This window comes from Harmonia axyridis, chromosome 1 (genome assembly GCF_914767665.1).
Source record: "Harmonia axyridis chromosome 1, icHarAxyr1.1, whole genome shotgun sequence".
Lineage (NCBI taxonomy): Eukaryota > Metazoa > Arthropoda > Insecta > Coleoptera > Coccinellidae > Harmonia > Harmonia axyridis.
In genome coordinates this window covers 19285580-19307739 of record NC_059501.1, presented here as the reverse complement: position 1 = coordinate 19307739, position 22160 = coordinate 19285580, and the positions used below count along the sequence as shown (strand labels likewise).

The window sequence follows — 22160 nt, the reverse complement described above, 5'->3', positions numbered from 1 at the left end:
TGTTTTGATAGCTTCCTGCGTTTCCGCATCAGCAACTATGCACCTAGCTCAGATGTAAATTTACGGCCCAATCATCTAATTTATATTCATATAATTTGGCCCCTCATCCTTCCTTAGCCGTATGTTGTACATGGTCTCATATAAGGTAGCTCCTTTGCTATGATGAATTATATTAGAATGAAAAAAGTGCGACCTCGCGCTGTTTGCCAATCTAGCAGTAAAGTTGCAACAAACTTCACTACCTTCTTAGGTACTACACCACCACTTGTTCCGATTTTGAGAACCACGAGCCAAGGTGTACCTTTTTTCTGGAAATCGTTATGATATCGTTTGGAAATTTTTTCCGTGTTACCTAGATAATAATTCACAAGACAATGTCTCTCGAGTAATCCCATAGTTTTCTAATTTCTAGTATACTGAATGGTAGAACCTTTCTAGTCCTACTCGTCGAGCAGAAGAAGAATAACTAACCTGCTACTGTCCACTGACCATCCACCAGAATGCAAGTTGTTTTCATTGCTTAATTGTAATCGACTGAGGACTGGCTGCTCAATCGCAAAAAGGCTCTCGTCCTATGAAATTCTCTCTTCATTTTATCTGCCATTGCGTTGAGTGGTATTTTGCACTCCTAGACTATCTGAGCAACCTGAAGATAAGTCAAGTGAAGTTATACCCCGAAATATAAACCAGTAACCTTATAAAGGTTGTGGTCCTATGAAGGGATTTCGCCATCTGTCGTCAGCTTATCTATCATTGTGTTGAGTGACATTTTGCACTCCAAGACTATCTCTGACCAATCTGAATACGAGTATATAATAACGAGGAAATAATATATACCCAGAAAGACTGTGCTTCAATGAAGGGAGTTCCCCATCTTCTCTCGCCAACTCATCTGGCATTACGTTGAGCGACATTTCGAACTACTGAACTTGCCTCGACCCAAATGAAGACGAGCCAAGTGAAGTAATAACCCTGTATATCAACCAGTATCCACCTCAGGCGAACACCAATCTACATACAGCGAGGAATCCTGCAGGACAACCGCAATTTCCATTCGATCGGAATCCTTGACGTGATTTCCTGAAACGCATCGCAGAAATCATCCTCGCAGGCTGGAAATACTTTCACGGCACCGTAGTCCGCCGTAAACGTATACTTTGGACGGGTCGCTCGGCCAAATGCCTATGTTCCCTACGTTGTACACCTCTCGCATATCGAATTACCATTATCGGCTGGCGATTGTAACGCAATTTACCCAAACGTTGTACAAGTCCTCCGTTCGGCCAGATAACAGCGGAATTCCACGATATATGTGCACTGGTGGTCCCGAGGGCCATGGGGGGAGCGTTCCCACCCACGTTTCTCCCCCCTGTCACAATTATTATTATCGGTAGTACGTCGGCATAATTGCGAGTCGCCGAGTTTTTCCTTCTGCAATCTTCCGATGGTATCGTGGATGTACGCGGTAGGGTGTATGTAGGTAGGCAGACATGATGGACTGGTGAAAGTGAAGCAATAAGGTACGACCTTGGTGCTCGGTGTTCAGACGAAGAGGCTAGTAGGAGAATTATCTATCGGGCTGTGTATCCGATGAAAATTGGGAGGGCGTGATGCGATTTTATCTAGTGAGCCTGGAGTGATGGTGCCGACTGCCTCTATCGTTTACGCTCTTATTGTTGAGTCTCCGCGGGTTTTATAAGATATCGATGGATATATGATTATTAGATAATTCCAGTCGCCATAAAGTGAAAATTCATGTTGAATCGAATTATTATTCACTCAAATTTAAAGAGTGAAGGAAAATATGAGACCGCAAATGTTTTCTAGTCACTAGAGAATTTAGCAACAAGGCTGACACTAGTTCTGCTATACTTCATGAGCAAAGGTATACGTAGATATAGGTTCCGGTAATTTTTCAGGATTATGAACTTGAATAACCGATGTCATGTTGCAAAATATAGGTTTATGTCAGTTTGACAAACTTTATGGCAGCCACCGAATATAGGCCTGTATATGATAACAATATTTGGTTCAAGAAGGAGAAAAAACTATAATTTTTATATACATCGGCGTTCAACTTCGCTTCCGCCGTTTTTTTTCTGTGATTTGGGGCTTCATTGTAAAGAACTGGTTATACATTTATGATTCAAAGTATTGTCCATCGCTGACCACTACTTTCTCCCATCTGTCGGGCAGCGTTGAAAAAACTGTTCATCCTTTGAAGCTATCCACGAATCGATACAATTTTTTACTCCTTCATAAGACCGGGAGTGCTGGTCAGCCAGGCCCTGTGCCACTGAGCGAAAAAAGTGATAGTCCGAGGGAGCAACGTCTGGAGAATACGGCGAGTGGGGTAGGACTTCCCATTTCAACGTTTCCAAGTATGTCTTGACCACTTTCTCAACATGGGCTCGAGCATTATCATGCTGTAAAATCACTTTATTATGTTTCTCGTTGTATTGCGGCCGTTTGTCCCGGTTCGAACGCATTAATTACGTTTCATTCGATTGTAACAAAATACACTACGCTAAGCTGATCCCACCCAATACTTAGCATAACCTTGGAACCGTGAATATTCGGTTTGGCCCTTGACGTGGAAGCATGACCGGGATATCCCCATGATTTTCTGCACTTGCGATTATCGTAATGAACCCATATTTAGTCTCCAGTCACAATGCGATGCAGCAATCTCTTCAGTCTTTGCCTTGAAAGCAACTATTCATAAGCAAACAAACGCCGTTCAACATTTCTCGGCTCCAACTCGTACGGCATCCAATTTCCTTGTTTTTGAATCATTCCTATGGCTCTCAGGCGTTTTGAAATGGCTTGTTGCATCACTTCCAATGATCCTGCCGAATCTTTTTGCGTTTGACACGAGTCTTGATCTAGTAATGCCTCCAATTCTGCATCTTTAAAAACCTTCTCTCTTCCACTGCCATGCTGGTCTTCGACGTCGAAATCACCGTTCTTGAAGCGTATCCGAATCTTCGATAACATTTCGTATCCAATGGATTCAGTCATCACTTGATGAAAATTCATTATGAATGAAATACAGAAAAGTAATTTCCTCAAAAATTTCAATGTTTACAACAAAAATTACGCTAAGACTGTGGCTTCTCCAGTTAAATTCAGGTTACGTTTCTTCTTATACAAAACCAACCTTGGAGACCAACTCATAAACCCAACAATAATTTGAACGTTAACCAAACAAACATGAGAACTAAAAATGAACATAATAAACTATAATGAAGACATGAGATGATGGGGATGAGTTTACGTCTGTTCGTGCATTTCAAAGAATGTTTTGGGAATTGAACCTATTTGTTTCAAGGAATTCTAAGAGTAATTTGTTTTTAATTCTTCATATGGAGATATCGAAATAATTATCAAAGATATGGCCCCATTCTTTTAAATGATTACATCACCTGGTCTCAACGGAATCAATTTTGAAGGAGTGTATATGCAGCAACTATTCAATTGCCAGTGGGCGCTTGATTTCAGCAGCAGACAAATTTTAGGCTACTAAATAATTTATTCTTCGAGACTAAAAAACTGCCAGTGTTCGGAAGCCTTACATAAATTTATATCGATTCCTCGCGCTGCTCCATATCACCAAATCCCGGACAGAATATGTCGCATATGTTACATGGCCTTCCCGCTATTAACCCGTCCTTGTCTTATCATGTCAAACTCTCCGCTGACCACATGTCTATCTTGCCGGACACAGGGTCCCATCGTCGACCCGTAGAATCCCGCCTATTTCGTGTTCTACATTTACTTATCTCCGGACGGTGTAGGACCGGGATCGGCTTAATTACCGGCATTATGCGACCCTCGTTCCTGGTCGCCCCCCCAGAGGGCAGCATGGCGACGGACGATCCAGACGATTCTGTGGTCCGGGTGTGGATGTGTTCCGTTGATGCGATAAGGCGGTAGCCGGGATCCGATCGGCACCGAGCAGATTTTCTCGGCTGATTAATTAGTGTGTTTGGGCTCTGATGTGTTTTTAGGCGATTTGGTTAAAAGGGGTTATAATTTGTTTTGTGCTAGTTTCAGTTTATGTAATATTACTTTCAGCTAAAAGTGGTACAACGAGAGATTCTAAAAAATAATATTGACTTCGGATCAGAAGCTTGTTCAATAAATGGATTCAGTTGAAGAATATAACATAGTATGTAATTTCAAGTTTTCGGAAACGATACTTCATTGCGTATCTAGTACTGAAAAGAGTTTTCTATAAAATCTTTCGTGCGACAATTTAAATTGTTCAGACTTAGAAATGGACTGTGACTACAAAGTGAACATACTATTTTTTCTGAAATTGCAATCAAAATTATCATGAATTCAGGATATTTCTAAATAAATTACGATTTTTGATTTCAACCAAATCGTGCATGGAATTGAATCCTGGGCAATCAATTTGTTTATCGTTTTGACAAAAGTCAGATAATCATTACTTCCTACGGTTTAATATCTTAGTACTTATCTTCCAAATCTATTTGATATGGACAGTGATGACGATGTTCAGATATGCGGGACACTATCAGAGATGTTAATGCTGTTGTAAATGTCATCTTGAATTGTTGCCGATTAAGTCTAAGGAAGAAGATAAGAACGCTTATAAACGTTTCAAGTAATATTTATTGCCAAGAAAACAAGACTACCTCCTGATCTGGAAATTTTATAATTTAACAATTCTTCCAGTTGTCTACAAAGTTGAAAGCATTGATATTATGTTCGAATTATTCCATGCTGTGAACTACACTTATACAAAAAGAAGATGTGAATATTTTATTTATTTCACTAGTTCTCGTTTGAATATCGCAGCTAAGAATTTTAATTACCTAGATATTAATGTAGGCTTTACTTTTTAGGTGGACTATTATAATATTTGGTGTTGCAGGAGTATGTCGTTGTGAAAAATTATATAAACTGAATTTGAATTCAATCGAAGACTTTGGATCTAGGTTTTTGATCCATTACCCTGTAACAAAACGATGAAGTCATGATCACTTTGCAGAAATTATGCTGCATGGCTTCCGAAAAATTTTTCAAGTTGACGATTTTTTTTTAATATTCAGATTGGAAAAGTTGTGGGCAAATAGTGACAATTGATCAGTAAGGTAAATTTCCGCAAATTGTTGAAAAATTTTCAAATTTTCTTGACTTGAATTAACTCAACTGCAATAATTTTGGTTAATGATGGAGCAGATATGATTGCTTTTAATATGCATAGAGTATGGAACGTTTGTCGGATGATTTATTGAGAAATCTTTCAGAAATGGAAAATAGCAGATAAAATATTTGGGGCCGGGGAGTTTGAGAAAGAATATTAGTATTATTATTACTGAAGAAGATAATAGCAATATCGATGATCAATATAATATACTGAATAATTTCAAAGCGACCAGCGAGAAAGAGAATAACGTTTCATGTAGAGTAGAGTTCAACCACTGTTTAATAATTGTGCAAAATGCAACATAACTACCGACATATGGATAATAAGGTTATAGGGGTATAAGCGTATATATACCTTTGATATGAGATGGTGTTAAGCCTGAATTCACCTACTAGTATAGCATAAAAAACCAGTAGTGATGAATTTTGTTTGCTTGGTCAAGAAGAGTTCTGTTTCCGGAAATACATTCTGATTTATGTCCTCAACTGATCTTGAATTTGTTCTATCTGTCTTAGAATTACACTACTCTTATTCAATATCTTCAGTTAAAAGAAATTTCATATTCCGTATTGTCTCATCATATCAAACTGTTGACTTTTTGTGAGAGATTTTAATGTTGCTCAATGGAAGCTGTACTACAGTTACATAAACAGAGGAAGAGATATCATTATGAATTATTTTAATTCATTCACAGCTATATTACTCAAAAATCACAACGTTAAAAGAAAAAGGTGCAATCTAAGAAGTCACCTGAAGCACTTTCGACTTCTACTTCAAAAGTAGCATGTGAAGCACTTTTTCGTTTCCAAATATTCCTCAGCAAACGAGTTAACCAGGTCATCACGAACGTCTTCATCATAGAAAAACGTCGAATCGTTTTTCCGCGAGGCGATCGTTCCTTAACCCAGATCTCGACTCGTTCACCTCGTCGTGATTCGAACGAAAGAATCACACGTAATTTTCATATCTGCAACGCTGTTATCCGCTCCATTTTTCCACTTCGAACGCGTGCATCCGCCAGGGGTCAGATGTCATTCATGTACCGGCATATCTCGCCGGCCGGCCCACCCCCCTCGGGCGCCAATGCGCATCTCGATTATGGGAAACGACACGCGGAAATCTCGAAACGATGCACCACACCGGAGGATCGGAATCGGATCTTCGAGATCCCGTATCCTCAATTAGACCGTTCGTAAATTGTCCCGACCATCGAATAAATTGTTCGCCTCATAAACAATGGGACAAGTTTTCATTGTTGGGAAACGGTCAGGCCATAGAATTTCAGTCACGACCGACCAATCGAAATAAGTCACACAACACGTTCTCGATCTGCCATTGTTGTCAAAACTAGTATGTTCGAGTAATTGCGACCGCATTGTTTATTCTAACAATAACTGGAGGGAGCTAGGGAGGGGGAGAGGTGGTGCTGGTTTTAGACCTAAGTGCGGGTTATTCTACAGGGTGTGATCGATTTTTTGTTAAAAATGAATTTGGGTCAACAATGATCGTATTCGCCGTTTTTCTTCGAAGCCCAGCTTATGAAAGCTCGCTTAAGATTCCAAGCTAACTGTCATTATGCACTGTCACAAATTTGGAAGAGCTTCGCTGATCCATAAAAATGAATGTGAGGTCATGGCAACCTTATCTTGTCTTTAGCTAAACTTTCCTAACCTCAACTAGTTTTTGGCATTTTTCATGTTGAAAACACTCGATAATTATAATTATGTTCTATTTAAAAGAAACTCTGTTGACATCAAGTTTCTTGAATAATTGGAGTTGGCATAATAAAAAAGTTATTATACAAGGAAGATACCCACTTTTTTCAATATAATTGTCGAAATTAGGACAATTATGACATACTTGATATATATTTTTGTTATAAATATAGGCGTCCAATTGTTTTTTTCTGGAATTCAAGATTATATCATGTCTCTCGTTGTATTGCGGCCGTTTGTCTTCCAATACTCGGCCCAAACGCATTAATTGCGTTCGCTAGCGATCGCCTGTGATTGTTTCAGTCGGTTTTAACAACTCATAATACACTACGTCGAGCTGGTCCCACCAAATACTGAGTATGACCTTGGAAGCTGGAATAGTCGGTTTGACCGTCGACGTGGAAGGCCGGGATGTACCCATGATTTTCTGAGCTTGGGATTATCGTACTGAAACTATTCATCGTCTCCAGGCACAATGCGATGCAGAAATCCCTTTCGTCTTTGTCTGGGAAGCAGCTGTTCACAAGCGAACAAACGCCTTAAACATCTCTCAGCTTCAACTTGTACGGCACCCAATTTCCGTGTAACTGAATCATTCCCATATTTCCAGGCGTTTTAAAATGGCTTGTTGCGTCATTCTCAATGATCCTGCCAATTATTGTTGTATTTGACACGAATATTGATCGAGTAATGCCTTCAATTCTGTTTCTCTTCCACCACCATGCTGGTCTTCGACTTCATATTATTCAAGCGTTGAAACCACTCCTGGCACGTTCATTCACTAATAGCGGCCTCACCATAGGTATTTGAGAGCATTCGATGAGCCCAGTTTTTTGTCTAGAGATACAATTCGAAATTGACAAGATATAAAGAACCAACCAACGGAAAAAAGAAAGGATTGTTATCGAAAATGATGAATCAGAATGAGATGTCTTCTAGAAAATAATATTATACCACATTCGAATCAAATTTATATAATGATATAATCCTCCTTGCTATGGCAGACACTGCTAGAATTGTAATACAAGTGGGATTGAGAACTGAAATAAAGACAATAAATCAACTCCTCCTTCTGAGGCGGATGGGAAAAATTAGAAACATATGTAAGAACTAATCAGGTCTATAATGACATAACAAAGAGGGTTCAAGGTAGATCAACAATTATCCTGGATTTATATCACCGCCAAAGCACTCAATTATGAACGTCAAATATGTTGCTTATCCACTGTAAACAGTCATTTGAGTCAAATTTGCGGCGCCTTATCGAAAGAGAATCGCAAAGTCCGCCCAAGCTATCAATTACCGTGAGTTGTAATGAGAAAATTAACACCAAAAATCGTGAGCAGATAGTTTCTGCGCTATTTTTTCTCTGTTGTCGGAGGCGGAATAGATGATTAGATCTTTTTAGCACTCGAACAAGGTGCAGAACAGAATTCGAAATGAAATTACATGGGCAAACCTACATCGATAACTGATATTATTTATTAATGTTTTTTTGTGATATTGTTATCATATAGATGTTGTATAAATCAAATAATTTGACAACTTTGTGTCTAATCCTTCACAATAATATATCTGTATGATATATTCAGTTTATTTTTGTCTTGGAATATATTCCAATTCTAAAAATGACAAATTTAATAATCAACCAAAAGAAAAATTCAAAATGACTAAAATTGTACAAATTGAGTAAACGGTTAATAAATTGAACAACTAAATTAACATAAAGACAGACGTACGTTTCGGAATTTTTGTATTTAATAATACAATTTTTCCTCATCAGTGCCTTACAGTTCAACGGAATTATTAAATTTACAAACTTACCACGTGTATATCTAACCTCAACAAAATTGCAAGTAAGAAACCACTAACTAAACGTAACGGTTGCTTTTGTGAGGATTCACAGAACAAGCCATTACTCAAGGTAGTCATAGATTTCTTCATTGTTATTCTTTTGAAATACATATACACATCGACATTTACAATTGAATAAACAATTTCAGAAATTCTAAATTTATCAATTGGTTGATACTGACTCTCTAATCAATAAATGATTACATCAAATTATAAAAGTTTAATGAGTCTTCTTGATGAAGGATATTTAATATAAATCAAATAATTTGACAACTTTGTGTCTAATCCTTCACAATAATATATCTGTATGATATATTCAGTTTATTTTTGTCTTGGAATATATTCCAATTCTAAAAATGACAAATTTAATAATCAACCAAAAGAAAAATTCAAAATGACTAAAATTGTACAAATTGAGTAAACGGTTAATAAATTGAACAACTAAATTAACATAAAGACAGACGTACGTTTCGGAATTTTTGTATTTAATAATACAATTTTTCCTCATCAGTGCCTTACAGTTCAACGGAATTATTAAATTTACAAACTTACCACGTGTATATCTAACCTCAACAAAATTGCAAGTAAGAAACCACTAACTAAACGTAACGGTTGCTTTTGTGAGGATTCACAGAACAAGCCATTACTTAAGGTAGTCATAGATTTCTTCATTGTTATTCTTTTGAAATACATATACACATCGACATTTACAATTGAATAAACAATTTCAGAAATTCTAAATTTATCAATTGGTTGATACTGACTCTCTAATCAATAAATGATTACATCAAATTATAAAAGTTTAATGAGTCTTCTTGATGAAGGATATTTAATATAAATCAAATAATTTGACAACTTTGTGTCTAATCCTTCACAATAATATATCTGTATGATATATTCAGTTTATTTTTGTCTTGGAATATATTCCAATTCTAAAAATGACAAATTTAATAATCAACCAAAAGAAAAATTCAAAATGACTAAAATTGTACAAATTGAGTAAACGGTTAATAAATTGAACAACTAAATTAACATAAAGACAGACGTACGTTTCGGAATTTTTGTATTTAATAATACAATTTTTCCTCATCAGTGCCTTACAGTTCAACGGAATTATTAAATTTACAAACTTACCACGTGTATATCTAACCTCAACAAAATTGCAAGTAAGAAACCACTAACTAAACGTAACGGTTGCTTTTGTGAGGATTCACAGAACAAGCCATTACTTAAGGTAGTCATAGATTTCTTCATTGTTATTCTTTTGAAATACATATACACATCGACATTTACAATTGAATAAACAATTTCAGAAATTCTAAATTTATCAATTGGTTGATACTGACTCTCTAATCAATAAATGATTACATCAAATTATAAAAGTTTAATGAGTCTTCTTGATGAAGGATATTTAATATAAATCAAATAATTTGACAACTTTGTGTCTAATCCTTCACAATAATATATCTGTATGATATATTCAGTTTATTTTTGTCTTGGAATATATTCCAATTCTAAAAATGACAAATTTAATAATCAACCAAAAGAAAAATTCAAAATGACTAAAATTGTACAAATTGAGTAAACGGTTAATAAATTGAACAACTAAATTAACATAAAGACAGACGTACGTTTCGGAATTTTTGTATTTAATAATACAATTTTTCCTCATCAGTGCCTTACAGTTCAACGGAATTATTAAATTTACAAACTTACCACGTGTATATCTAACCTCAACAAAATTGCAAGTAAGAAACCACTAACTAAACGTAACGGTTGCTTTTGTGAGGATTCACAGAACAAGCCATTACTTAAGGTAGTCATAGATTTCTTCATTGTTATTCTTTTGAAATACATATACACATCGACATTTACAATTGAATAAACAATTTCAGAAATTCTAAATTTATCAATTGGTTGATACTGACTCTCTAATCAATAAATGATTACATCAAATTATAAAAGTTTAATGAGTCTTCTTGATGAAGGATATTTAATATAAATCAAATAATTTGACAACTTTGTGTCTAATCCTTCACAATAATATATCTGTATGATATATTCAGTTTATTTTTGTCTTGGAATATATTCCAATTCTAAAAATGACAAATTTAATAATCAACCAAAAGAAAAATTCAAAATGACTAAAATTGTACAAATTGAGTAAACGGTTAATAAATTGAACAACTAAATTAACATAAAGACAGACGTACGTTTCGGAATTTTTGTGGTAAGTTTGTAAATTTAATAATTCCGTTGAACTGTAAGGCACTGATGAGGAAAAATTGTATTATTAAATACAAAAATTCCGAAACGTACGTCTGTCTTTATGTTAATTTAGTTGTTCAATTTATTAACCGTTTACTCAATTTGTACAATTTTAGTCATTTTGAATTTTTCTTTTGGTTGATTATTAAATTTGTCATTTTTAGAATTGGAATATATTCCAAGACAAAAATAAACTGAATATATCATACAGATATATTATTGTGAAGGATTAGACACAAAGTTGTCAAATTATTTGATTTATATTAAATATCCTTCATCAAGAAGACTCATTAAACTTTTATAATTTGATGTAATCATTTATTGATTAGAGAGTCAGTATCAACCAATTGATAAATTTAGAATTTCTGAAATTGTTTATTCAATTGTAAATGTCGATGTGTATATGTATTTCAAAAGAATAACAATGAAGAAATCTATGACTACCTTAAGTAATGGCTTGTTCTGTGAATCCTCACAAAAGCAACCGTTACGTTTAGTTAGTGGTTTCTTACTTGCAATTTTGTTGAGGTTAGATATACACGTGGTAAGTTTGTAAATTTAATAATTCCGTTGAACTGTAAGGCACTGATGAGGAAAAATTGTATTATTAAATACAAAAATTCCGAAACGTACGTCTGTCTTTATGTTAATTTAGTTGTTCAATTTATTAACCGTTTACTCAATTTGTACAATTTTAGTCATTTTGAATTTTTCTTTTGGTTGATTATTAAATTTGTCATTTTTAGAATTGGAATATATTCCAAGACAAAAATAAACTGAATATATCATACAGATATATTATTGTGAAGGATTAGACACAAAGTTGTCAAATTATTTGATTTATATTAAATATCCTTCATCAAGAAGACTCATTAAACTTTTATAATTTGATGTAATCATTTATTGATTAGAGAGTCAGTATCAACCAATTGATAAATTTAGAATTTCTGAAATTGTTTATTCAATTGTAAATGTCGATGTGTATATGTATTTCAAAAGAATAACAATGAAGAAATCTATGACTACCTTAAGTAATGGCTTGTTCTGTGAATCCTCACAAAAGCAACCGTTACGTTTAGTTAGTGGTTTCTTACTTGCAATTTTGTTGAGGTTAGATATACACGTGGTAAGTTTGTAAATTTAATAATTCCGTTGAACTGTAAGGCACTGATGAGGAAAAATTGTATTATTAAATACAAAAATTCCGAAACGTACGTCTGTCTTTATGTTAATTTAGTTGTTCAATTTATTAACCGTTTACTCAATTTGTACAATTTTAGTCATTTTGAATTTTTCTTTTGGTTGATTATTAAATTTGTCATTTTTAGAATTGGAATATATTCCAAGACAAAAATAAACTGAATATATCATACAGATATATTATTGTGAAGGATTAGACACAAAGTTGTCAAATTATTTGATTTATATTAAATATCCTTCATCAAGAAGACTCATTAAACTTTTATAATATAGATGTTGTATTTGGTGTGTGAATAATTATTTCTTCGGAATGTTTCAACCGATGATTCGAATGAGAACTTGGGCTCAGCTGGAGAGTATTCCTCCCATAGAAATTAAAAGAAGTCAATTCCTTGAAATTTGAGTTCTAAAACGAAGTTTCTATATTGAGAGAAATTCTACACAACTCTGGTTTATTTATGATTGAAAGGAAAGAAGAATATATGATTAAATTAGTGGTATATTAATAATAATTTGGGTGAAATGGTGATTTATGTTAATTGTTTCTCCAAGGAATCTTGAGAATAGTTCAGTGAAACAATTTTCAACTACTTCTTTAAAAGCTTTTTAATCAGTATATAAAAGAAATAGAATATGGAATTTTTTTCTGAAATTTGTAGAGCATTAAATTTTGTTCAAAAATTCATGTCAGCTGGCAATCTTGAATTGAATTAAAAATTAAAATTATTATTTTGAAACTTTTGTGACATAGAAGTATGAGATTGTATATATCTACGATGATATTAACTTCAATTTTCATGACCTCAAAATTCTAGCACTCAAGATTTCGGATGTATTTTTTTTTAATGTTTTTCGTGTTGGGCCACTTCTGCCCAAATGTTTCGAAGTTAGAGTTATCAGAAATTTCGTTTTTTCACTATACTAGGAAACCCGGAAAATACTGTCTGTAAAATGACGACATAAAGGCCTATTCAAAATTTAGTAAAATCGTTTGACCTCAAGCAGAAATTATTTTTAAAATTGATATTGAATACGAGTTATTTCTAATTTCCATTATTTTCTTATATAAACAACAAAATTATATTTTTCTGCGATTTCGTTCAAATGAATGAAACATTCTAGAATTAGTTCAAATAAATGGCATCACTAGGATGTATTATCTGAATTTTTCATTGAATTTTTACAATATTTCACGAAACTTGACTGAAATAGGGAAAATATCATCTAATACTCGTTGCAGAAGGCAATTCCAACACTCGTGTGTTCGAGAACTCGCTCTTTCGTGGCTCGTTTTCGAGTTTCGCATTCGTGTTGGAATAGGAGACGATTCTGCAACTTGTTTTAAAATATACTATTCTAAAATTCTTCCAAAGATTTGTAACTTTTAGTGATGGAAAAAGAAAACGAAAACCAGAGTATCTATCGAGTTCGCAATGTCTCTTTTGGGACAGTTATTTTGGGTTATAAATCAAATAAAAAACAATCAGCCAGAATTTTCCGTATTCCCCAGGTCACATTCGAGCACACCGAATCGTATCGCGTTTTCGTAATATGCTTACGGGCGAATACATCGTTACACAATCGATTCCGACGTGTTCGGAATTATTACACAGTCAGATAATTTCAATAATCGATACACACAATGATACACAGACCGCTTACAATTTCGAATCGAATCTCCGTTACCGAATAATCGAATCACACGGGCTAACAAATCGGCCACATCTTTAATTCATCCGGATTCTTCGAACGGCAAGAAGAGAGAGAGAGAGAGAACAAAATGAGATTTTCTGCCGGCAATTCGAATCGGAATAATTACAGGGATGGACCCCGATTGAATTCGATAAATATCGATCGGCGGGACCGTCCGTGAAATCGGTGCAGCTCCTTTACTTTCGCTCCTTTGATAACGCCGCCGTGAAATGGCGGAATGGCAAGAGATTGCGTCGGAGGAGACGAAGGAATTGGAAATTGCCTCATTCCCTCCGTGAAATGCCGAAATTGTGTATTATTCCGTTCGCTGGATTGTTCGCTATTACTGTGTTGGCACTACCCCGGCTGGCGAAACCTGTGTTGGTTAAATGATTCTATAACCGATACTTTCAGTGGAAAATTGGAGAAGATGGGTTTGGCCGAGAGCGTTTTATATGGTGCTTTTCGTTTTGGAGACGCGAAACAAAGGGTCAAGGTCGACAATTATATACCTTCGGGTTTAGCTTTCATTTATGGGGTACCACAAGGTACGGTTACAGGTCCTTCATTATTTCTTACCTATACGTGTATGAGACAGTTCAGCGGTAAGTATGCGTTTTTCCAAGAATGGTAAATTTTTATTTGGAAGAGGACATCTTTTGATTCCCAATTCGTGGGTGTACGATAATCTCTGCAAGTTAGTTGGCCTCGGAGGTGGCAATCCTCTTAAGACTCTAAAATGGCACTAACGCCTGAACGTAGGCGTGTGCGTTGATAAAGCACCACAGTTCTGAATTTTGAAATATACCATTCGTCACTAGAATCCACCACAATTCTTCAAAATTAAAAAAAAAAATAAGTAATTAACGTGGCGCCCCACGTGGGGTGCCATTGATATTATTTCTCTATCAATATTTCTTTTTCATTTTGAGATTAGGGCTGAGTTCATAGTCACAAATTTCATATTTCCAAATTCAAAATTTAGAACTATATTCTTTTATCAACAGAACAACCAACCTCACTACACTAGCTAACCTAACTATCTTATCTAATTTCGATGATCAAACAAACTATATTACAACAACTCAAAATTACTCATCTCATATTCAAATTTCTTTAAGCTCCTCAATCTGTTCTATTTTCAGTTCAGTTTCCAATTCGATTCTGCTCTACTATTAAATTCACTTCATCCAGTAGTTTTTATTCAATTTAGTTTGTTTGTTTCTATTCTATTCAACGTTTTATATCCACTTCTGAACTGTCTCTTGGAATGATATTTTTTGGATTCTGGACTTTTTGAACTCCACAATCTAATTTTTCTTTTTGACGTCCCTCTTCCAATGTTTTTGGTAATCGTGCTTATTGTTTATTTTTTCAACTTTTCGGTTCAGCAGAAATAACTCATAAGTGATTAGCACTTTGAATAGAAAAACTAGGTAAAACTCAATTCAACAAACAGAGAGAAAAGCTACAATAGTCATCCTTGGATATTATTAATCTTTATATTGGAAATTCATACCATAACAGAATAATTTGCAAATAAATCCACACGAATATCTTGAAATTCATACGATTATCAGTATGGGGGTATATATGTAATTCGCTGAAATTATTCCATGAATAGTTTGAATCATCCAATTTTGAAATGACGATAACAATTTTTGCATCCATCCGATTTACATGGAACTGAGCCGAAATGATGCTTTGATCTGATTTCACCTGTGAAAACCTCAATAAAGTATCGGGTGTTTTTTTTTCGAGGTATATAAATTTAAGTTGGCATTACTGTTCAAGATGGCGACCGATTCAACAGCTGTCAAGTGATTCATTCTCAGTTTGGTTTGGCAATTCATCATGAGTAGCCAAACTATCATCAAGTAAGGCTTAGATTCGTCGAATGGGCCAAAAATGAGATCGCTGTTGTTCCCGATTTTCATAAGCGAATTTTGTTTAGCGATGAAGCGCACTTCTGCCGCATTTGCAGTGAAGCTAATCCTCAAGTGTATGTCGAAACACCGTTACATCCAGAAAAACTGACTGTTTGGTGCGCTTCATGGGCTGGTGGAATCATTGGTCCGTACTTCTTCAAAAACGATGATGGCCAGAACGTTACAGTCAATGGTGATCGGTATAGAGCCATGATTACTAACTTTTTCATTCCTGAATTGAACAACCATGATGTCCAGGACTGTGGTTCCAACAAGACGGCGCAATATGTCACACAGCTCGTGCCACAATCGATTTATTGAAAGACACGTTTGGTGACCGCCTAATTTCACGTTTTTGACCTGTGAAGTGGCCTCCCAGATCTTGTGATTTAACACCGCTAGACTACTTTCTGTGGGGCTATGTAAAGTCATTGGTCTATGCGGATGAGCCACATACCCTTGACCATTTGGAAGACAACATTCGCCCGATATACGGCCACAAATGTTGGATGAAGTAATCGAAAATTGGACGTCCAGATTGGACTACATCCGAGCCAGCCGTGGCGGTCATATGCCAGAAATCATATTTAAAATGTAATGCCACAAGATTATCTTGCGGCTAAATGAAATTCGTGTCAATCGAATAATCCATCGTTGCTTTATGGCAATTTAAAGTTCTATAGCACTAAAAAAACACCCTTTAGTTTCGGAGATTAGAAAAGCAAACATAAATTTTTTATCTTCTCTTACTCTTTCCTTATGGCCGACGGTGTATTCTATGAGAATTCATATAATGACATGTCATGTCTCTCTCTACTTCTTTATAGACGTGTAAAAAATAATTAATTTAAGCCATGTCGAAAAAGCTGACATCCATTTCAACTGACAATACGAATGTAAACGAAGATTTCCGTTTATGAGATGAATATTCCGAGAAAAGACGGGCGCAAATTGACGTGTTGTCGCGAAAGCGATATTCCCCCGACGTCTTCCGCGTAAAACGTCAAAAAACGTTTCACCACAAGTAACTCGTAATTACATGGAGAGAAACAGCCTCCATCTTCCCCGAGTTATTCGGTTTGAAGCGTCAAAGTTTCTGAAATCGCGATCCGTTCAGTCATTCCTTCAATTTTCCGGAAGAGAAACAACTTAACAACATCCCCGCATCACAAAGGAATTTTTGCGGTTTCCTTTCGTCTTTCTTGTACGAAGGTAGATGAAAGTATTATGAACAGTTTCGTGGATGCACCAGCCGGAGCGATAGATTTCGAAGAAAATTAATATTCCACATACAAAGGACCTGTGCGAATTCTATTTGCAGAGGAAGGCACAAAGAATGGTTTCTTTCTGGCTGCTACTACTGAAGGTTCGGAGTAGGTGCCTGAACAGGAACGTACTTGATGTATTTTTACCTCAAAGGTTCAAGATAGCAGGCCTAGAACATTTCTCATCTCAAAAAAGTTACTTCCTTATACAGAGAATTTCACCGCGATGGCTTAGCAGATGTTTATGGAAAACGTATCATAATTTTTGCTGAAAATTTGCATACTGGGGTTTAAGACAATGATCTTTCTCATTAAAATATTTTCATACTTCTACAACCTCCGGTTATACCGGAAACAGACTCCTACTTTTTCATTTCAAAAGGCACACCCAAAATATTATTGTATCATCAGATAGCCCATTCGGCAATAATTTCAGCAATGTGTCATACCATGGTTGAAAAATCAACGATTCATGATTCTAAGGAAGAAAATGGTGGCGATGACGATTCGCTTTCTTTATTATTTCTGCAGAGAAAGTTTCTTTCGAAAAAATATTTGCGGTTTCGATTCTGCAAATATGTGTTATTATAATAATATTTTCGATTTGGACCAAAAATGTACAGGGTGTATCAGATAATCATGAACTTGGAAAATTGAAATTCATCAATATTCAAGATTTTCAAATTAGAACCTATATTTTTCATTATTTCTGTCCATTCAAGGTGTAAAAAGAGGAGGGTTACTTAAGCAAACTCTATGCCTAAAATGAATACTTTAAGATTTATCGAGTAAGATCATTTAATGAGGAAAAACCGCAATTCGTAACTGTGTGGAAATGTCTGTTGACTTTCAGAATACACAAATTTTAAGTTAGTTAGGTTAGGTTTTCAGTAGGTTATGTCATTCAATCGTAGAAAAATACGCGCTCCAACAACGTTCAGAAATTGTTTCATTGAAATCAGTGCTTATATGTGATTGTAAATACTGGAAGAAATTTAAAAATAATTTATGAACTACATTATCAGTTGTTTATCTCACTAATCGTCAAGTAATGAGGTCAATTGATTAACTGAAAAATGTCGTCCATGAATTCCTCTCAAATTCCTCTGAATATTCAAAAATAAGCACTAATTATTTTAAACAATTTCTAAACGTTGATAAATCTCAATATTGCAGTAAATGTGTATACACCTTGATTTTCTTTAAACCAATCTTATCGCTATGATCCAATAGTCCTAAGTCTTTTCATTATACACATTTCGATTTTTTTTCATTCCTATTTGAAAAGCATTACTATTCATCAGAGCCATTCATGATTAACATATTTCAGACCATTGAACGAAACGAGATATATATCTCTGTTTCAAAATACAAATTGATTACAAAACTCTTTCTCCGTCCTTATTCTTGATATCTATGTAAAATATTCATTCAACGATGGGAATGACACCAATTTTGCCGAAATTAATATTCAAATTTTGGCGATATATTCGTGTATTTTCTGCAGGTGATCGCAGATAGATAAATTGGTGATTAATAGAGGTTAAAAATTACCATTTTCGCGGATATCAAACGGTTTCAAGGAAACGAGAATGATGGGAAGAAAAAGTTGAAATGCAATCTAGCTCATCAGGTCAAATTAATGAATGTTACGGTAACAAAAAAATAACAATAAGGATTCATTAGAGTAATAATGTCCATAAGAGTTTTTACTTCTCCCAAATTTTTAGCTTCTTGCATTAATCAAAAATAAAGAATTGTGTATTGTGATTTTTTTTTCAATTAAGAATATCCAATCAGCCAATATTATGGTACAGTAGTTAATGATAACCTTGAATTATTTCAATAAAACCATCCTATTATTTCGAATAAACTCACCACCATTGGAGTCTATGTTAGGAGAATGAAGATCTTGAATAATCTCTTACCTGAAAAAAAAAATAAATTATTATGAATTTCGATTGCAGTGATATAAATAATGAAAAACAACATACGGCCATTCATTCTGGATTATTTTCTCGAAATTAATAGTTATGAATCTTGTACCAAGAATATCTGACATGATTCGTATTCTGTTAAATATGATTTTCCAGGTTCGAATCCAAAGAAAAATTGGATAAAACTCCTTTTCCGCTGCAGATATTTCCAAAAATTGAATATTACCTTTGACACTTAATCTGTTCGTTAATAGTGGTAAAAAAAAATTGAACTGAATGAAAATAATGAAAAAAATGATTTCCATACCATTTTGAGCATGATGGTTTTTATAGAACTTGAAATTTTACCAAGAAGGAGGTATATTATAACTCTTGGTGATTTTTTCCAGATTGGATTTAGTTGAAAGTAATCTGATGCTGACGCTCTTGGTTTATTATACTCATTTTATCATTTATACTTATTACATCGTACTGACAACATTTATATAATGCAGAGACCGAGCTTTCTGGTGGTGATAGAACATTGAAAAATAAGTTAGTTTGATGGATAAACTTATGGCATAAAATGTATATCAAGGGAGATATATCCTCCCAATACATTTTGCATTACAATTCTACATTTCTGATTTTGTTATAAAGGGTGATTTTAGAGGGTGAGTCATGATTTTTTTTAGGACCTTGATGATATTTTGTTATTTTTCAAAATTGTTGATTATTGAAGTCAATTCGATTTCAGTAGTCTTCATACTACTATTTCTTCGGTATGGTTTTCGGTCTCAACTTGAATTATACAAAATTTTCAGATCGACTCAAATAAATGTTATCATTATTTCATTCTCGTGATGACAAATTGCGTCTTCCCGTATCTGGGCCAGTCCCTCCCTTCTCAATCCGCCTCCGTTCGCTCCACGGCGGGGACGATTTAACGCAGGAATTATCAAAGTAATCGAAATTAAAGAAGCTGCATAATTTCTCGGGATGCTCTCTCTATGCCAACTCCTGTGGGGTAATCCTCCTCCTCCACCCTCTCGCGATTCCCGCGCCAAACCCCCCTTCGCGCGCGCGTCCCCCCTCCAATCCGGGACGCCCTCTAATCCGACAGACGCGGGGCGCAATTTTCATTAAGTCAATAAGGGTTATATTAGTCCGGACCGCTGCTACACCCACCTGAACTGCTCTGCAATTATCCGACGGTAATTTCGAAGCTAATGCGGTTATTTTGATCGATATAGATTCTCGCGATGTGGGTAAAAGGGACTTCTCGTCTCGGTTCCGATTGGGATTCTGACGTTTTTTTCTTTTTGGCTGGAGTCTGTCTTATCCGCCTTCGAAGGACCAATATTCTACAATTTTCTTTCTGAGGAGATTATTTGAAGGAAAATATTGTAGAGTATAGATCAAAAGACCGAGATAAATACATTCAATAATCAAATAATAAGGGGATTTGCTGTTTTTTTTAACGATAATAGGAATAAAATTTAGAGTTTATAAATAATTTTGTTTCATTTATTTTGAATGAATAATATTCATAAGAAGAGTATTTGTTGGCATCGCATGCTTTCATCATTATTTTGTTCTGAAAAGTTGGACTGATTTTGCCTGCCAGGGCCGTATCTAAGAGATTTACCGAGGGCGGGAGACGGATTCTAGTGATCCTCATGTAAACAAATATACAAATATAGAAAAATACGAAAATATCGAGTGATTAAATTCTGATATTATTATTATTATTATTATTGATTCTTAATTTCATTAATATTATTCGAAAAAGAGAAGAGAGGAGGTTTAGACCTATAAACTCTCATGATGTATGCAATTCTATCATCTACAAATAAGACTCAGATCACATTCTAATTCTTCGCTCTTCAAACAGACTTCAAGAGGTGAACATTGATTCTAGGTACATCTTCCAAATTTCTCAAAGTCAAATCCCTCGATAACATATTATGGGATCAGAAAATCAGCAAAGAAAATAAACACCGGATATACAACACAATAGTTAAGAGCATCGTAACGTATGGCAGTGAGGTATGGCCATTGAGAAAGAAATCAATAAAATCTCTAAAAGCTACAGAAATGGACTACTGGAGACGAGCGGCGGGAAGATTTAGGCTGGAAAGAGCCAGAAACGAGAGAATCCGAGAAACTATGGGTGTAAAACAAACTATAGTGGAAGAAGTGAGAGTGAAGCAGCTGAAATGGTATGGGCACGTCCAAAGAATGACACCAAAAAGACTTCCAAAACAGCTATTGGACTGGGTACCCGCGGGAAAAAAGGGGAGAGGAAGACCGAGGAAAAGTTGGAGGGAAGGCATCTACGAGGAAATGCAGGAAAGAGGACTGGAAAAGAACGAATGGATTGACCGTGCCGAATGGAGACTAGGTATCGCAAGACGTCGGAGCACGTTGTAAAAGCCGATAGATATATAATTCCAAATTTCGCATCAGACAGATCGACCTTTTTTTTGACAAGGATCTATAATCCGTTCAAAGGATGTTATCGATTTCAAATTTTGACCATAACTTTTTAAATCTGGTTTGAATGAAATGCCGTGAGGTCTTCCATAAAGTTTTTGTGAGACAGATAGTGACGCCACTTTTTGGTATTGACACATGCAATTCAGCACTAAGGAGCTGTATATCGATCATAAAACATTTTTGAACTGTTTTTAGAAATCTGGATTGAAGAAAGTCCAACACTGAATTTCCATATATGAATCACTGATGAATGTCAACAATATTGACTGATTCCTGTAGCAGGTGATGAGTGGGGATGAAAAATGGGCCAATTGCAATAATGTAAAGCGACAGAGGTTATGGTCGAAAGCCAACGAAGAGGCCAAGACCGTGACCATGCCAGAAGGACCAGGAAGATGGTTTTGTTTGTTTGGTTTGATTGGCAGGGAATACTTAAGTAAGAGCTGCACACCTATGTACGTACGCTCAATTCCGCCCTTTACTGTGAACAACTCGAACGTTTGTTGCTGGTGATCGAACAGAAGCAGCCAGCATTGGTGAACAGGAGAGAAATAGTATTTCATCTGGATAACGCCAGGACGAATACATCTATGATGGAATGCCAGGAGCTTCGGGAGCTCTTATACATCCACTCTCTGGTGCGG

General features: G+C 35.3%; 2 protein-coding genes across 2 annotated transcripts in view; one reads left to right on the top strand and one right to left on the bottom strand.

The window, feature by feature from the left end:
- Positions 1 to 22160, bottom strand: part of LOC123670822 — a 290673-nt gene that overhangs the window by 218000 nt on the left and 50513 nt on the right. The window lies entirely within an intron of this gene.
- On the top strand, positions 21115 to 21450 carry LOC123671210. Its single transcript, XM_045604935.1, has one exon. It carries the CDS (start codon positions 21115 to 21117, stop codon positions 21448 to 21450), a length of 336 nt encoding a protein of 111 aa, XP_045460891.1.

Excerpts from the sequence above, each read along its gene's own strand:
- LOC123671210 (XM_045604935.1), top strand. The coding sequence starts at position 21,115 with ATGGACTACTGGAGACGAGCGGCGGGAAGATTTAGGCTGGAAAGAGCC.